This window comes from Scomber japonicus, chromosome 16 (genome assembly GCF_027409825.1).
Source record: "Scomber japonicus isolate fScoJap1 chromosome 16, fScoJap1.pri, whole genome shotgun sequence".
NCBI classification, from domain to species: domain Eukaryota; kingdom Metazoa; phylum Chordata; class Actinopteri; order Scombriformes; family Scombridae; genus Scomber; species Scomber japonicus.
Genome location: NC_070593.1, coordinates 11,190,435 through 11,208,979, shown reverse-complemented (window position 1 = coordinate 11,208,979; position 18,545 = coordinate 11,190,435). Strand labels below are relative to the sequence as shown.

The following is an 18,545-nucleotide window of genomic DNA, read 5'->3' as shown; positions in this document are numbered from 1 at the left end:
TGGAATAAAATCACTTTTTTGGAAACTAATTTGAGGATTTACAACATTTATTTCAATGGGAGTGGTTGGTATCTTTATTTATTTAAATAGTTTTACATACAAGGTTTCACAAATACACTTTATACTTATTCTGTAATTTATGATTATTTAGAAATGTTGTTTTTATTTAATATGATCTCAAATATGTAAAATGTTTATAATCAGATTTTTTTACAGGGAAAATCTACCTGTTTACTGTCACTTGTACAAAGTTTCATAAAAATCATGTAAAATATTTGAATTCCTGAAGAAATTTAAAATGAAATCAATAATAAAACATTTTGTATCTTTGATAAAATGTTAATTATCCAGTTTTAGTAGAAATAAAGTGACTTTTCAGTGGATAGATGCTTGTTCACAGTGCAGGAGGTTTTTGTACGGCCACTTAATGAGTTTGTATCACTGTGGTACACTTTTGGTGGAGGAACCAAACTCATCTTCTACTGTAAGTACCAGAGATTTATTATTTCTACATTATAAAATATTATGCAGAGTTTTTTTAAAGAATGTGATAAAACAAGAATTTATTTGAGGTATTTTATGTTTTCGATATTTTTTGCTTTATTTTAAGCTCAGCTGAAGTTGGAGGAAAACATTCTGCAGATGTTAACAAATGTTTATTATTATAAATGATGTTATAATGAGATATCATTTGAAATAACTTAAATGTTCACATATTTTAATTTTAATCAAGTTGTTTCACGTTTGGTCGTAAAATTTGTCTGATAAACATTTTAAAAGTCACAACAAAACTCAATCTTTAGTCATTCATTTTTAAACATTAAATAAAATTATATTTACAATATAATGTTGGTTTCTGTAAAACAGAAGTTATTTGTAGATCCAGTTTATTTGTAGTTTGTGTTCACAGTTCGTTGGTTTGATGTGGTGAAAAGGAAGTGAAACAAACAGATGACAAAGTCTTTAACTGTAATCACACATTAATGTTTCACCTCTAAACTTTTATACAAACTCATCAAGAAAAACTTTGTAAGAATGAAATATTTACTGTCACATGATGAAGCAGATGTGAAGATTTCATTTAATGATCATTACATTTAAAGATCATTATATTTACACCTAACTCATGTTGTATATTGTCTAATTCTTAGTGATTTATGATGATGTGTCTCAATAGATTCATTTCTTTAAATGTCAAAATTATAAATACAAACATCTTTAGCTTTATGAACAAAACCCTAATTTCCTTCCATTTCTCATCACCTCTCCTCTGTCTGATCACAATGTCTCACACACACAGCTAATCAGCAGCATTGTTCACCTCTGTCATGTATCATAACTCAGCTGTCTGTCCTACAGTGGAAGTTAATCTGCTCCTTGTGTGTCTCTGCTCTCCCCTCCAGCTGGCCCCATGGTCAGGCCCTCAGTCTCTCTGCTTCCCCCCTCCTCTGAGCAGCTCTCTGGGGCCTCGGCCACGCTGGCCTGCCTGCTGAGCGGCTACGCTCCTCAGGGAGCCGTGGTGAGCTGGGAGGTGGACGGTACAGAGGTGACAGAGGGGGTCCTGAGCAGCTCAGAGGAGGAGAAGAGCGGACGCTACAGCAGCAGCAGCACCCTGAGCCTGAGCCAGGAGCGCTGGATGAAAGGAGAGCTGTACTCCTGCAGGGTCCTCCATCATGACCACAGCCAGATCCAGTCCCTCCGCAGGAGCAAGTGTTAGGTGTAGAGGGGCTGGCTGAAGACCAGGACAGGAGCTGTGTGTGGGGGGAGCAGGAGGAACACACCTGCTGATCTGATCAATATGATTTTTAATGTTTGTAGAGTAAAGTGAAGCTTTGTGTGACAGAGAACAACTTAGAGAGTAATGTGTGTAGCTCAGCAGCTAGATGTGAGTGTGCTTAATAACTGTCCTGTTGATGATTGATGTTTATGCTAATAAAGTTTGAACTGATCAATAACATGAAGTATATTGGTCTTTATTTTATAAAGAGTGGTACAAAGGTTTATTCATTGAATTGGCATGAGTCATGAGATCACAGGTCCTCTGTGGACCTTTAATGTGCATCATTTAATTGCAATCCACTAAATGATTGTTGAGATATTTCAGTCTGACACAAAGTGGTGCAGTGTTTGACTGACATTGTCATGCCACTACACTGTCTGCTTGGTTACATACATTATTCAATACTGAGTTCACATCTTAATATTAAACACAACTGATAAATAACATGAAGCATTTTGGTATTTTATTATATGAAAAGTTTTAAGAAATTCTAAAAGTTTAAAAGTTTATATAATGGTAAAATTAAATGCAGTCAATTGATCTTTAAAAAATTAGATTTTCAGTGAGGAAAAAACTCTACTAAATAAAATTTGTGATGAGGAAACATTTATCAGAGCTCTTCTTCTGAGAGTTAAAGTGAACAAAACATGAAGTGATATCATTAAATCTACTTTAATTCCGTATTTCATTTGTCAGAAACATTTAACCTGAATATGTTGAATAAATTCACATTATTGTGTGAACAGCTGTTTTTATCATTGGAATATAACTGTCATGTACAGCGTCTCTATGGAAACCTAGTGGAAATTAAAATAAGCTTAGTCAAAAATTAAAAACAAGAAAGAATACATTCATTAATTCTATTTTCTAATAAATGATCACATAAAAAATGAATGTATTGTTTCATTAAAGTTACATGTAATACTACAATAAAAAGTAAACCAAATAAGTCAGTGGTGATTAAATGTGCTTAGTAAAATATATAGTGTTGTTCATTTTGATACTGCAATGATTGTAATATTGCATGTACATATCCTCAGTTTTTATTATATAGTTATTAATGTTTCATATCTGCCTTACTCTGTAAAACTGTTAGTTGTAAGATAAATACATGTAGGGAAGAAAACATATATTTCATAGAATACTGCAGTGAAAATACTTCTGAAACTACAACGTGGTGTTCAGTGAGGCAGTCGTCCATGTGAGAGTCTGATGCAGAAACTCACAGCTGCAACATGTCAAACTATGTAGTGTGACTGAAGGAGGTTTTTGTACGACTCTATATCACTGTGTGAACACTGGGCCCCCATAGACTCCCATACAGTAATAATCTCCTACATCTTCAGCCTGGACTCCACTGATAGTCAGAGTGAATTCAGGTTGGGATCCACTGCTGCTGAAATGACTCGGAGTATCAGATTGACGGCTACTTATTTTATAAAACAGCAGTTTGGTAGGCTGTCCAGGTTTCTGCAGGTACCAACTGAGATCATCATCAACTCCTGTACTGGCTGAACAGCTCAGAGAGACTGTCTCCCCCAGACTGACAGACTTTGATGCAGGAGACTGACTCACAGATGGACTCGCACCTGAACCTGAAAAAAAGAAATAAAAGTACATTTTTACAGGATTTTTAAAAAAAAACTGCATTTAAGTAAGTACAATGTGCATATGTGTGAAAATGTGTGTTTTAGGTGTAATATTAGAAAATCACTTCATCTTACCGTGAAGTCCAAACAGCAGTGTGGTCAGCAGCACAGTCAGTAACATCATCATCATGATTAATCTCACTGTCAGAGAGAGACTGCACAGACTGGTCTCAGTGATACGTCTTAAAACCTGTTCAGGAGCAGTGATGCACAGCAGCCATTCAAAACACACATGTCATAGGCAAACACTTACACCTGTGTATGTGTGAGGAGGGAACATGTTTGTCAGCACAGTGATATCGGTGACAGGTCAAATCTGTTATGAGTGCACATTTACTTGTTGACCAGACTCCATTATATTATTAGTATGATCTTACTTTAGTTTTATTTTAATTGACCTCAGCAGGGAGGAGCAGGAGATCAAATATCAGCTGTAGTTGTGAAACTCTGACTGAGGACAATATGAGAGGAGAAATGTTTGAATATAACAACTGAACTGAACTAAAAGTGCACAAATACTTAAATATTTACTCTTTATAAAACATGCTCATAGATTGTGGTTGTATCTTGTACTTTGCATTATATTTGGGCATTTGAAAGACATTTTTACATGTTTGTAAGTATCCGAGCAAATGTGAATGATTTGTTTTAACTTAAATTGATACTACAGCAGTAATGAGAACAGTGTCCATAGCAACATATTTTAGGCCCAGGCACAAAGGAAACATGTTGATTGGCTACTTGGTAGGTGTTTTAAGCTAAAAAATAAAACCAAAGAAAAAAAGAAATAAAGAGGCTTGAAATTGAGATTTCCTGAGTTGGGCCATGAATGACACTGATGCAGCTGTTGGACAATATACTCTAAACCAAGATCATGGTGGTGATGTGGTAACAGAAATAGTGAAAAATATACCCTGTTTATAACTGATAATGGTAGAAAATGTTTGTTCAAACAGGAAAAACGACAAGAAATAAACTCAATATATGTAGTAGAGCTAATACATAGTTTGTGCTTGGTGAGGTTACTGTCAGCTCTGTGTTCAGTGGTCTGTGTCAGAGTCTCTTCCTCTTCAGCAGCTGCAGTCGGTTCCTGCTGTAACAGCTCAGAGTCTCTGCAGTCTGACTGAGGGAGGTTTTTGTACGACGACAAATCACTGTGTGAACGGCCAGTTACTCCCTATATTATGAACACTCATACAGTAGTAAACTGCTGCATCTTCAGTCTGAACTCCACTGATGGTCAAAATGAAGTCAGAGCTGCTTCCACTGCCACTAAACCGAGCTGGTGTTCCTGATTCACGTGTGCTCACTTGTTTTATTAGGAGCTTTGGAGTCTGTCCAGATTTCTGTTGATACCAGAACATACACTGACCCTTACTATCACAGCTGGAATAAACAGCTGGCTTAGTCTTACAGGACAGAGTGACAGTGGATCCTGGAGTAGTTGTGAGTACTGGAGGCTGAGTCACAGTCACCTGACCGCTGCATCCTGCACACAAAAACCAATCTTTCATTTATCAGCAGAAATAAATGACAGAAAAGGCAGCACATCATGTTTGAAATGTTGCTGAGTCAATGAACCTGTAAAACAGCAGCAGGCCAGCGTCCAGATGAGGATGGTGATGAGAGTCATGCTGCTTGTGGTTTCTGCTGTGTTGACTGACAGATCTGAGTCCTGCAGTGTTGAACTCACAGGACTATAAACCTTCTCAGTTCACTGGAGGATCAGCTGACCATGCAAAGCCTCCTCTCTATGGAAATGATTTCTCTGCTCTCAACAGACTGAAGGCAACGTGGGACACAAAATCAGGAGAAATACTCTTTGGATTTACACCATCTGTGATCTTAATGGAATAAAATCACTTTTTTGGAAACTAATTTGAGGATTTAAAACATTTATTTCAATGGGGGTGGTTGGTATCTTTATTTATCTAAATAGTTTTACATACAAGGTTTCACAAATACACTTTATACTTATTCTGTAATTTATGATTATTTAGAAATGTTGTTTTTATTTAATATGATCTCAAATGTGTAAAATGTTTACAATCAGATTTTTTTACAGGGAAAATCTACCTGTTTACTGTCACTTGTACAAAGTTTCATAAAAATCATGTAAAATATTTTAATTCCTGAAGAAATTTAAAATGAAATCAATAACAAAACATTTTGTATATTTGATAAAATGTTAATTATCCAGTTTTAGTAGAAATAAAGTGACTTTTCAGTGGATAGATGCTTGTTCACAGTGCAGGAGGTTTTTGTACGGCCACTTAATGAGTTTGTATCACTGTGGAGGACTTTTGGTGGAGGAACCAAACTCACCGTTGACTGTAAGTACCAGAGATTTATTACTTTGTACAATATATAACATTTATAACTTTTATCAAATATTAAATGAGAATGTAATCAAGTTCAGTGTTTGTATATTTTTGATATTTTTTGTTATTTATCAAAGACGGCTGATCTCTCAGTCTGATAAGAAACTTTGCAGACCTGAAAATTCATTCAGTATTTCACATTATAAAACTTTGTAGAAAGAAAATGAAAATCTATTTTCTAGAAACTATTTTTGTGATGTTAACTTTGAATTGTTATCTGATTTTAATTGTTAATTGTGTGAAAGTTAGATTAGGTAACATTACTCATCTTCAAAACATAACATCAATAGTTGAATGTTATTTTCATTCATTCATTTTGAAAGTTTCAAACAGTTTGTAGATTAAAAATCTTTGAAAGAATCTAAAATTGAATTCAGTTGAACATAAATATGATTTTATCAGTAAATGCAGCTTAGCTTTGTGTTCACGGTTCATTTATTTCACATGTAGTGAAAAGGAAGTGAAAGAGACAGATGACAAAGTTTGAACTGTCTTCACATGAGTGTTTCAACTCTGTCAGTTTAAACACAAGAAAATGAATTATTCACTGTCTCACATTATGAAACAGATGTGAAGATGTCATCAATAATTATTATCAATATCATTTAACTCATGTGTCTGATGGTCTGATTCTTAGTGTATGAGTGCAATAGCAGCACAAGCTCTAAAGTTTTCCATCTTTGTCTTTTCTCCCCCCTCTCCTCCCCCTCTCTCTCCTCCAGTGGGTGTGGTGCGGCCCACCCTGACCGTCCTCCCCCCCTCCAAAGAGGAGGTGCAGCAGGGCAGTGCCACACTGCTGTGTCTGGCCAGCGGGGGCTCTCCCTCAACCTGGAGGCTGGACTGGAAGGTGGGGGGCAGCAGCAGCAGCTCCTCAGAGGTGTCACACAGCCCGGAGGTCCTGGGGAGGGACGGCCACTACAGCTGGAGCAGCACCCTGAGCCTCTCTGCAGACCGCTGGAGGAAGGCGGGCTCAGTGAGCTGTGAGGCCAGTCTGAATGGACAGACCCCTGTCACTCAAAGCCTGGACCCTGACCGCTGCTCAGAGTAGAGCTTCAGCAACACTTCCTGTCTGGAAATGATGCTTCTTTTTCTTTGCTCCAGATCTTGATGAAGCTACAGATCTTCTCTGTTCAGCTGTTTTAATGTGCATGTTGCTTTCTAACACTGATCTTCTTCATATTCTGCTTTATGTTCATTACTTTTCAAATGAAACTGAATTTTATGACTTTCCCTGCAACAGAAATGATTCATACATTTAAAATGTGACATGAACATTGAACTATTATTCAATAAACTCTTGATTATAATGAATCAGTGTCTTTGTATTTCTTTTAAAATTATATTCATTATGAAAAACACTTTAATGATCATCTCAACATCATCCCTCATAATATTTTATACTAGTACAGGAGATACTTGATGTTTTATTACTAAGTGACATTTTAGCATGAAATCATTTGTGATTTTAAAATGTTGTTTACTGAATTGGAAATATTTTTATTTCAGTTTGGGCCGTAGTTGTATTATTTTGATCTGCATTAAATAAAAGCCAAATATGTTTCTGTTTATGACTGTATATTAAAGAGAGTGCAGTGTTTCTAGCTTACTCATAAACAAATTGAATGAACTGACATGATGTTATAACTGTAAATGGAAGAGCATCTTTCAGTGTGTTTCAGGTTTATTTTTGTTCATTGTGGTTCTGCTTGATGACTCTTGTGTGTCAGAGTCACAGTGTTGTGTTCACTCCACCAGTTATCCTCATCACAGTCTCTTCACCAACCCTCTGCAGCTGCAGCAGGCCGTTTTCACTTCAGTCAAACTGAAGGAGGTTTTTGTACGACTCTATATCACTGTGTGAACGTACCATCACTATGGTAGCCCACACAGTAGTAATCTCCAACATCTTCACCCTGAACACCACTGATGGTCAGAGTGTAGTGAGAACCAGATCTACTGCCACTGAATCGAGACGGAGTTCCTGAGAAGTGAGCGTCTACATCGTATATAAGAAGTTTGGGAGCTTGTCCAGGTTTCTGAAGGTACCAACTGAGATCATCACCAATGTCTGAACTCCCTGTGGCGCTGATGGTCACCGTCCCTCCAAGACTGACAGACTTGGATTTGTCAGTCTGAGTCAGAAATTTGTTGGCAGAAGACCCTGAAATGAGAAGTTAAACATGAATCTTCAGTAGTTTGAACAATAATTGATATTATAAAGAAGAGAACAATAGAAAACACATTTAAGCAAAACATAAAAGGGAGAGCACAGACTGAATTTACACCAAACATTTTCAGAATCTCTCACCCTGAGTCAGAAAACCCAACATGACCAGCAGAGTTATTGGCAACATCATCCTGATGCAGTTTTCAGTGTGAGTGCATGAAAACAGTTCAGACTCTCTGTGACAGAAGAACTTAAACTCTGAGGAGCAGTGATGCATAAAAGTCATGCAAAATACATTGCAGAAGGCAAACACACACCTGCTGTTGTGAAACAGGAAGAGCAGAGGTGAGGAGGAGTGAGGGTTCATTAAAACTGAGATCATTTTAAAGTAAACTTGGAAAACTTTGATTTATCCCCTTTCTCAGTTGTGTCTTGGCCCTTGATACAAATTGGATGAACTGATACAACATTTGATTAATTTTGAATTCCTTCATTTATTTTCACTATAATTAATGTTAATGTAATCATTCAGATCCAGGTGTTGCAATTATGATAATATGCATCAGATATAAAGGCAGCAGCAGAAAAGCTGGGATGTAAACTCATCTTACCTCAATGTTTTATTTTAGGCCTGCTCACTTTTTCATGTGACCATCCAACTACGTCATCTTTCCCGCCACACTTCATCACAGCATCAACTCATCAGTCTTGTGTAGTTCAGCATCAACATGTGAGTGTGCTTAATAAGTGTGATGTCAGTTATTGTTTTGTTTACAGGGCTTAAAACTTCTACTGATAATCCTTTCTGTGGAGAATTATGTGGGAAATTAATAATGTGCAAATATTTATTTGACTACATTTGTTGACTCATAGTTGAGGATAAGTCATTTCTGTAATTAAAAATATGAATGTGTAATGATTTAATATTCATATCTTTGCTGCTGAGGATGAATGTGAAGAGAGCATTATGATGTAATTGGTGTTTTACGGTTTGATTGCAAACAAATATCACTTAAATCTAAAATCTAAAATGAATTATTTGCCAACATATTGATGTGAATAAGTTTTTTCTGCAGGTGAGGTTACAGCAGGAACATTTTTACATGTTTGTAAGTATCCGAGCAAATGTGAATGATTTGTTTTAACTTAAATTGATAGTACAGCAGTAATGTGAACAGTGTCCATAGCAACATATTGTAGGCCCAGGCACAAAGGAAACATGTTGATTGGCTACTTAGTTGGTGATTTAAGCTAAAACATGAAACAAAAGAAAAACAGAAATTGTAAAAAATATACCCTGTTTATACCCAAAAATGTTAGAAAATGTTTGTTCAAACAGAAAATCTTTTTTTTTAAGTTTTTGCTTGGTGAGGTTACTGTCAGCTCTGTGTTCAGTGGTCTGTGTCAGAGTCTCTTCCTCTTCAGCAGCTGCAGTCGGTTCCTGCTGTAACAGCTCAGAGTCTCTGCAGTCTGACTGAGGGAGGTTTTTGTACGACGACAAATCACTGTGTGAACACATAAGCACTGTTTATATAGTGGAGACTCTGACAGTAGTAAACTGCTGCATCTTCAGCCTGAACTCCACTGATGGTCAAAGAGAAGTCAGAGCCGCTTCCACTGCCACTAAACCGAGCTGGTGTTCCTGATTCAAGTGTGCTCACGTATTTTATAAGGAGCTTTGGAGTCTGTCCAGATTTCTGTTGATACCAGGCCAAGCAAGGAGGACTACACGTATTAACAGCTTGGCTGGTCTTACAGGTCAGAGTGACAGTGGATTCTGGAGTAGATGTGAGTACTGGAGGCTGAGTCACAGTCACCTGACCGCTGCATCCTGCACACAAAAACCAATCTTTCATTTATCAGCAGAAATAAATGACAGAAAAGGCAGCACATCATGTTTGAAATGTTGCTGAGTCAATGAACCTGTAAAACAGCAGCAGACCAGCGTCCAGATGAGGATGGTGATGAGAGTCATGCTGCTTGTGGTTTCTGCTGTGTTGACTGACAGATCTGAGTCCTGCAGTGTTGAACTCACAGGACTATAAACCTTCTCAGTTCACTGGAGGATCAGCTGACCATGCAAAGCCTCCTCTCTATGGAAATGATTTCTCTGCTCTCAACAGACTGAAGGCAACGTGGGACACAAAATCAGGAGAAATACTCTTTGGATTTACACCATCTGTGATCTTAATGGAATAAAATCACTTTTTTGGAAACTAATTTGAGGATTTACAACATTTATTTCAATGGGAGTGGTTGGTATCTTTATTTATTTAAATAGTTTTACATACAAGGTTTCACAAATACACTTTATACTCATTCTGTAATTTATGATTATTTAGAAATGTTGTTTTTATTTAATATGATCTCAAATATGTAAAATGTTTACAATCAGATTTTTTTACAGGGAAAATCTACCTGTTTACTGTCACTTGTACAAAGTTTCATAAAAATCATGTAAAATATTTTAATTCCTGAAGAAATTTAAAATGAAATCAATAATAAAACATTTTGTATCTTTGATAAAATGTTAATTATCCAGTTTTAGTAGAAATAAAGTGACTTTTCAGTGGATAGATGCTTGTTCACAGTGCAGGAGGTTTTTGTACGGCCACTTAATGAGTTTGTATCACTGTGGTGGACTTTTGGTGGAGGAACCAAACTCACCGTTGACTGTAAGTACCAGAGATTTATTACTTTGTACAATATATAACATTTATAACTTTTATCAAATATTAAATGAGAATATAATCAAGTTCAGTGTTTGTATATTTTTGATATTTTTTATTATTAATCAAAAGCTGATCTCACAATATGTTACGAAACTTTGCAGGGATCAAAAGTCGTTCAGTATTTCAGATGAATAGAATTTTGGAAAAAAGAAAATAAACATTTATTTTCTAGAAACTATTTTTGTAATGTTAACTTTGAATTGTTATCTGATTTTAATTGTTAACTGTGTGAAAGTTAGATTAGGTAACATTACTCATCTTCAAAACATAACATCAATAGTTGAATGTTATTTTCATTCATTCATTTTGAAAGTTTCAAACAGTTTGTAGATTAAAAATCTTTGAAAGAATCTAAAATTGAATTCCAGTTGAACATAAATATGATTTTATCAGTAAATGCAGCTTAGCTTTGTGTTCACGGTTCATTTATTTCACATGTAGTGAAAAGGAAGTGAAAGAGACAGATGACAAAGTTTGAACTGTCTTCACATGAGTGTTTCAACTCTGTCAGTTTAAACACAAGAAAATGAATTATTCACTGTCTCACATTATGAAACAGATGTGAAGATGTCATCAATAATTATTATCAATATCATTTAACTCATGTGTCTGATGGTCTGATTCTTAGTGTATGAGTGCAATAGCAGCACAAGCTCTAAAGTTTTCTGTCTTTGTCTTTTCTCCCCCCTCTCCTCCCCCTTTCTCTCCTCCAGTGGGTGTGGTGCGGCCCACCCTGACCGTACTCCCCCCCTCCAAAGAGGAGGTGCAGCAGGGCAGGGCCACACTGCTGTGTCTGGCCAGCGGGGGCTCTCCCTCAACCTGGAGGCTGGACTGGAAGGTGGGGGGCAGCAGCAGCAGCTCCTCAGAGGTGTCACACAGCCCGGAGGTCCTGGGGAGGGACGGCCACTACAGCTGGAGCAGCACCCTGAGTCTCTCTGCAGACCGCTGGAGGAAGGCGGGCTCAGTGAGCTGTGAGGCCAGTCTGAATGGACAGACCCCTGTCACTCAAAGCCTGGACCCTGACCGCTGCTCAGAGTAGAGCTTCAGCAACACTTCCTGTCTGGAAATGATGCTTCTTTTTCTTTGCTCCAGATCTTGATGAAGCTACAGATCTTCTCTGTTCAGCTGTTTTAATGTGCATGTTGCTTTCTAACACTGATCTTCTTCATATTCTGCTTTATGTTCATTACTTTTCAAATGAAACTGAATTTTATGACTTTCCCTGCAACAGAAATGATTCATACATTTAAAATGTGACATGAACTTTGAACTATTATTCAATAAACTCTTGATTATAATGAATCAGTGTCTTTGTATTTCTTTAAAAATTATATTCATTATGAAAAACACTTTAATGATCATCTCAACATCATACCTGATAATATTTTATACTACTACAGGAGATACTTGATGTTTTATTACTAAGTGACATTTTAGCATGAAATCATTTGTGATTTTAAAATGTAGTTTACTGAATTGGAAATATTTTTATTTCAGTTTGGGCCGTAGTTGTATTATTTTGATATGCATTAAAAAAATGCAAAATATGTTTCTGTTTATGACTGTATATTAAAGAGAGTGCAGTGAGGTATATTGGTCTTTTATTTTATGAAGAGTGGTACAAATGTTTATATATTGAACTGGCACTTCCCTTTATAGAAAATGAATAGCTTGGGACTTAAATGACCGTATGAATTAACCAGTTTTAATAGGTAATGAAAAAGAAATAATATGCTAAAGACAAAATGTAAAAAATATATAAATAATAAAACAAGTGTGTATTATGATAAAATGTAGGTATGAAAATCTATATCTTGGGTTGAACATAGCTCAGTGGGTAGATCACATGCCCCATGTATAGAGGCTGCAGTCCTTGCTGCAGGCGACCCCGGTTCGAATCCTGCACCAAGCGGTCTTGTCCTGCATGTCATTCCCACTCTCTGCCTCCTGTTTCCTGTCTCTCTCTATTAATCTATACAATAAAGGCAAATAAGCCCAAAAAAAAGAATATATATATATCTTTAGGATTAGATTATCAGTGGAGAAAAAAACAACTGAAGTATGTGATCAGTTCTTCTGCTGAGAGTAAAAGTGAACAAAAAATGATGTGGTGTCAATACAATTTTAAATGTCTTTAGAAAAATGACAAGAAATAAACTCAATATATGTAGTAGAGCTAATACATAGTTTGTGCTTGGTGATGTTACTGTCAGCTCTGTGTTCAGTGGTCTGTGTCAGAGTCTCTTCCTCTTCAGCAGCTGCAGTCGGTTCCTGCTGTAACAGCTCAGAGTCTCTGCAGTTTGACTGAGGGAGGTTTTTGTATGACTACAAATCACTGTGTCGACAACACATAAGCACTATGGTAACTCTGACAGTAGTAAACTGCTGCATCTTCAGCCTGAACTCCACTGATGGTCAAAGTGAAGTCAGAGCTGCTTCCACTGCCACTAAACCGATCTGGTGTTCCTGATTCAAGTGTGCTCACGTATTTTATGAGGAGCTTTGGAGTCTGTCCAGATTTCTGTTGATACCAGAACATACACTCATTGCCATCAGGCCACTTGCGCACAGCTTGGCTGGCCTTACAGGACAGAGTGACAGTGGATCCTGGAGTAGATGTGAGTACTGGAGGCTGAGTCACAGTCACCTGACCGCTGCATCCTGCACACAAAAAACAATCTTTCATTTATCAGCAGAAATAAATGACAGAAAAGGCAGCACATCATGTTTGAAATGTTGCTGAGTCAATGAACCTGTAAAACAGCAGCAGGCCAGCGTCCAGATGAGGATGGTGATGAGAGTCATGCTGCTTGTGGTTTCTGCTGTGTTGACTGACAGATCTGAGTCCTGCAGTGTTGAACTCACAGGACTATAAACCTTCTCAGTTCACTGGAGGATCAGCTGACCATGCAAAGCCTCCTCTCTATGGAAATGATTTCTCTGCTCTCAACAGACTGAAGGCAACGTGGGACACAAAATCAGGAGAAATACTCTTTGGATTTACACCATCTGTGATCTTAATGGAATAAAATCACTTTTTTGGAAACTAATTTGAGGATTTAAAACATTTATTTCAATGGGAGTGGTTGGTATCTTTATTTATTTAAATAGTTTTACATACAAGGTTTCACAAATACACTTTATACTTATTCTGTCATTTATGATTATTTAGAAATGTTGTTTTTATTTAATATGATCTCAAATATGTAAAATGTTTACAATCAGATTTTTTTTTACAGGGAAAATCTACCTGTTTACTGTCACTTGTACAAAGTTTCATAAAAATCATGTAAAATATTTTAATTCCTGAAGAAATTTAAAATGAAATCAATAATAAAACATTTTGTATCTTTGATAAAATGTTAATTATCCAGTTTTAGTAGAAATAAAGTGACTTTTCAGTGGATAGATGCTTGTTCACAGTGCAGGAGGTTTTTGTACGGCCACTTAATGAGTTTGTATCACTGTGGTACACTTTTGGTGGAGGAACCAAACTCACCGTTGACTGTAAGTACCAGAGATTTATTACTTTGTATAATATATAACATTTATAACTTTTATCAAATATTAAATGAGAATGTAATCAAGTTCAGTGTTTGTATATTTTTGATATTTTTTGTTATTTATCAAAGACGGCTGATCTCACAGTCTGATAAGAAACTTTGCAGACCTGAAAATTCATTCAGTATTTCACATTATAAAACTTTGTAGAAAGAAAATGAAAATCTATTTTCTAGAAACTATTTTTGTAATGTTAACTTTGAATTGTTATCTGATTTTAATTGTTAATTGTGTGAAAGTTAGATTAGGTAACATTACTCATCTTCAAAACATAACATCAATAGTTTAATGTTATTTTCATTCATTCATTTTGAAAGTTTCAAACAGTTTGTAGATTAAAAATCTTTAAAGAATCTAAAATTGAATTCCAGTTGAACATAAATATGATTTTATCAGTAAATGCAGCTTAGCTTTGTGTTCACGGTTCATTTATTTCACATGTAGTGAAAAGGAAGTGAAAGAGACAGATGACAAAGTTTGAACTGTCTTCACATGAATGTTTCAACTCTGTCAGTTTAAACACAAGAAAATGAATTATTCACTGTCTCACATTATGAAACAGATGTGAAGATGTCATCAATAATTATTATCAATATCATTTAACTCATGTGTCTGATGGTCTGATTCTTAGTGTATGAGTGCAATAGCAGCACAAGCTCTAAAGTTTTCCGTCTTTGTCTTTTCTCCCCCCTCTCCTCCCCCTCTCTCTCCTCCAGTGGGTGTGGTGCGGCCCACCCTGACCGTCCTCCCCCCCTCCAAAGAGGAGGTGCAGCAGGGCAGGGCCACACTGCTGTGTCTGGCCAGCGGGGGCTTTCCCTCAACCTGGAGGCTGGACTGGAAGGTGGGGGGCAGCAGCAGCAGCTCCTCAGAGGTGTCACACAGCCCGGAGGTCCTGGGGAGGGACGGCCACTACAGCTGGAGCAGCACCCTGAGCCTCTCTGCAGACCGCTGGAGGAAGGCGTGCTCAGTGATCTGTGAGGCCAGTCTGAATGGACAGACCCCTGTCACTCAAAGCCTGGACCCTGACCGCTGCTCAGAGTAGAGCTTCAGCAACACTTCCTGTCTGGAAATGATGCTTCTTTTTCTTTGCTCCAGATCTTGATGAAGCTACAGATCTTCTCTGTTCAGCTGTTTTAATGTGCATGTTGCTTTCTAACACTGATCTTCTTCATATTCTGCTTTATGTTCATTACTTTTCAAATGAAACTGAATTTTATGACTTTCCCTGCAACAGAAATGATTCATACATTTAAAATGTGACATGAACTTTGAACTTTTATTCAATAAACTCTTGATTATAATAAGTGAGTGGGTTTTTTGTTTTGGGGGGGTTCTGATCACTACATTATAAAAAAAACCTTCTTGATCATCCAAATATAATCACACCTGATGTTAAACTGCCATTTATCTAATACTACAGGAGATGGTTTCACTTTTATTAACTTGTGACATTAATTTTAAGTAGTAAGTCATTCAAATTTTTAAAATATTTAGTAATGAATATTTATTTCCTTTTGGGCTATAGTTGCATCATTTTGTGCTGCTCTTGAAACATTTATAGCAAATACACTTTTTGCTGTTGTTGGCTGCATTTTAACAAGAGTTCAGTGTTTCTATTGTACAATTAAAGAGATGGATTAAAATGACACACCGGATCATTTTGAGAAACATTTCCATCTACACGAACCAGCATAAATACGCCGTTGAGCGCCTCACAGTAGTGTAAACAAAGGTCACAATCTCCGCTTTGGCCAGAGTCATCAGATATAATCCTTTTCACTTACTTAAATCAGAGTTTTCGTGTGGATTAAAAAGCAAAAGCGTATGAAAATATATCTGTTTTTCCAGATACAAAAAGTAGAAAAATACAAAATTCAAAAGAGAAATCACAGCAGGACTGAAGCCCCTCAATAAAACATAAGTTGAAACACAAACTACTCCTGTGAAACCTGTATTCCCTATTTGTGATTAATTAACAGAAACATTGGTATGAAATTAATGACTTAATAGAAAGCACTAGAAATGTTGGGAACTTGGGTCCAATGAAAAGAGAAAGGAGTAGCTGTTCATGTTAATATGTATTTAAATGTTTAGATAGATTTGTTTTACATGTTTTTACAAACAATGAAAAACAAATTATTTTAAGATATGCTTAAAGGATCAGCGGACCATGCAAAGCCTCCTCTCTATGGAAATGATTTCTCTGCTCTCAACAGACTGAAGAATATTGTCAAGTCAGTATAATATTAATTTTGGTGTGTTGTTAAAAGATAGATGTAGATATTTTAATAGGGACAATGCTTGTTGTTTTATGGTCACTTAATGAATTTGAATCACATATTTCTATTTTGTACAATTTATATACTTTATATGAAATTTTGCGATAAACTGTGATGAAGTTCAGTTTTTGCATGTTGTTTTATATTTTTGTTATTCATTAAACAAAGCTGATCTGGGAATTAAAGTCTGGGAATAACTTTTATCAAGATCAATATTTATTCATATTGTAGATTTATTTTTAAAAGACCACGAGTAGAGACACAACAAACCGGAATAAAACACTACAGAGAGAAAACCTTTCTTTAGAGACAAGTGTCTGTTAAATTAACTATATGAGGAAGGCCATAATATAAGTTTAATAATTGATCAAATCTATATACAATGCATTCTGTATTCTTTTATTGCTCAAAAATGTACAAAAGTGTTTGTATGTACAAAGATTTTGTGTTGATACAAGCGAAATAAGCATATTCCTTCATTCATTTTTGATCTGAGACACGTCTCTTGTTTTTCTCAGTAAGGAAGATTGCTATAAAAGGTAACAAAGTCTGAATGTCAGGCTCATGAAAATCAGTTTCACTTCCCCTTTGACTGGAGGTGAACTTTGAGAGGTTTCTGTAAGTTGTTGGTTTATCTTTGGGAGGCTGCTCAGGTGAGCAGTCGTGCATATCCGAATCTCTTGCAACAAGTCACAGGTGCAACACTGTGACTCTGTGTGCACTCTAACTGAAAGTTTCTTTGTACAATTGATTATCACTGTGTGGACGAGCCAACATACTCTCCCATACAGTAATAATCTCCTGCATCTTCAGCCTGGACTCCACTGATAGTCAGAGTGAATTCAGGTTCAGATCCACTGCTGCTGAAATGTATCAACAATCTATTTATTTGATAAAACAGCATTTTGGGAGGCTGTCCAGGTTTCTTCAGGTACCAGCTGAGATCAGTCTGTCTGAGCTGTCTCCCCCAGACTGCCAGACTTTGATGCAGGAGACTGACTCACAGTTGGATTGGCTGTCAATCCTGCAAAACAATAATACAATAACAACAACATACAACAATATTACTACTGTATCGAAGATGTTACATGAAGAAAACTTAACTAAATGTAAAGATCGGTAGGTATATTTGAGTCAAGTCACCATCTCACCCTGAACATTGACTGTTAATATCAGCAAGAAAACCAGTAACATCTCCATTATGGATGTATGTGTTCAAGGAAAAAGGATAAAATTATATGATACATGGCACAAGTCTATTATAACTGGTGGATGTGAGTGAGCCGTTTCTGCCACAAAAAGTTCGATACTGCCCTCTTGTGTAAAAATAGGAGAATGTAAATACATTGATAGAGACACAAGTCGATTGAAGTCCATTTTTAATAATAATTTATATACTGTGTTGATTTGGTTTCACAATGAACAACAGCACATTCATTTTAAAATCTTCAATTATTCACGTTACACATCTAACTGGAATGTGTGTTTCTGGTCACATAATGATGTATTACAGCCTGTCAATAGTATATTGGAAGCAGTCTGTATGTGTGTCAACCTGTTGAGTACCGTATGAGCGTGTTTCACTGAATCATACATCTGTTAAGAACAAATTCAATACGATGTTTTAAATGCTTTACAGTGATTGTCTAAACATGCTGGAAAACTAGATATTATCTCATTTTGGAACTCAATGGGTACCCAAAGCAGGCTAAAACAATCATTTCCAAATACTGATCGACTCAGGTCTGACTGGAGTGTCTCAGGATTATCAAAACATTTTATGGTTTGGAGTCCATAATTATGCAGATCAGGGAACTGAAGATAAAATGGTACATATAAACACACATTGGAAAAAAACAAAATTGTCTTCTGCTGTGTTAGTTACAAATATAAAACAATGATATACATACTTTTGAAAAGCTGCTAAAAATACAAGACATCACCAATACATAATATACAAAAAAATGCAAAGTCTTTCTCCAGTTCCAACACATTC

The 18,545-nt window shown here is 36.3% G+C and overlaps 8 gene segments (V, D, J or C); 4 read left to right on the top strand and 4 right to left on the bottom strand.

Annotated features, from left to right (window-relative positions):
• The first annotated feature begins 1,340 nt into the window (after positions 1-1,340).
• On the top strand, positions 1,341-1,907 carry LOC128375328 (Ig lambda-1 chain C region-like). The segment is given in 1 exon segment: positions 1,341-1,907. A coding segment is annotated over 1 exon segment (306 nt).
• Positions 1,908-3,064: 1,157 nt separating this feature from the next.
• LOC128375868 (Ig kappa chain V region 3381-like) lies at positions 3,065-3,559 on the bottom strand. The segment is given in 2 exon segments: positions 3,065-3,375; positions 3,505-3,559. Coding segments are annotated over 2 exon segments (366 nt in total).
• A 1,115-nt stretch (positions 3,560-4,674) lies between these two features.
• Positions 4,675-7,036, top strand: LOC128375867 (Ig lambda-3 chain C region-like). The segment is given in 4 exon segments: positions 4,675-4,729; positions 5,096-5,222; positions 5,728-5,762; positions 6,533-7,036. Coding segments are annotated over 4 exon segments (543 nt in total).
• Positions 7,037-7,660: 624 nt separating this feature from the next.
• On the bottom strand, positions 7,661-8,167 carry LOC128375866 (Ig kappa chain V region 3547-like). The segment is given in 2 exon segments: positions 7,661-7,971; positions 8,119-8,167. Coding segments are annotated over 2 exon segments (360 nt in total).
• Positions 8,168-9,479: 1,312 nt separating this feature from the next.
• LOC128374826 (Ig kappa chain V region 120-like) lies at positions 9,480-9,952 on the bottom strand. The segment is given in 2 exon segments: positions 9,480-9,808; positions 9,901-9,952. Coding segments are annotated over 2 exon segments (381 nt in total).
• Positions 9,951-11,926, top strand: LOC128375864 (Ig lambda-3 chain C region-like). The segment is given in 3 exon segments: positions 9,951-9,999; positions 10,569-10,652; positions 11,423-11,926. Coding segments are annotated over 3 exon segments (459 nt in total).
• Positions 11,927-13,041: 1,115 nt separating this feature from the next.
• Positions 13,042-13,619, bottom strand: LOC128375863 (immunoglobulin kappa variable 4-1-like). The segment is given in 2 exon segments: positions 13,042-13,370; positions 13,463-13,619. Coding segments are annotated over 2 exon segments (381 nt in total).
• LOC128375862 (Ig lambda-2 chain C region-like) lies at positions 13,513-15,490 on the top strand. The segment is given in 3 exon segments: positions 13,513-13,561; positions 14,133-14,216; positions 14,987-15,490. Coding segments are annotated over 3 exon segments (459 nt in total).
• The last annotated feature ends 3,055 nt before the right edge of the window (positions 15,491-18,545 follow it).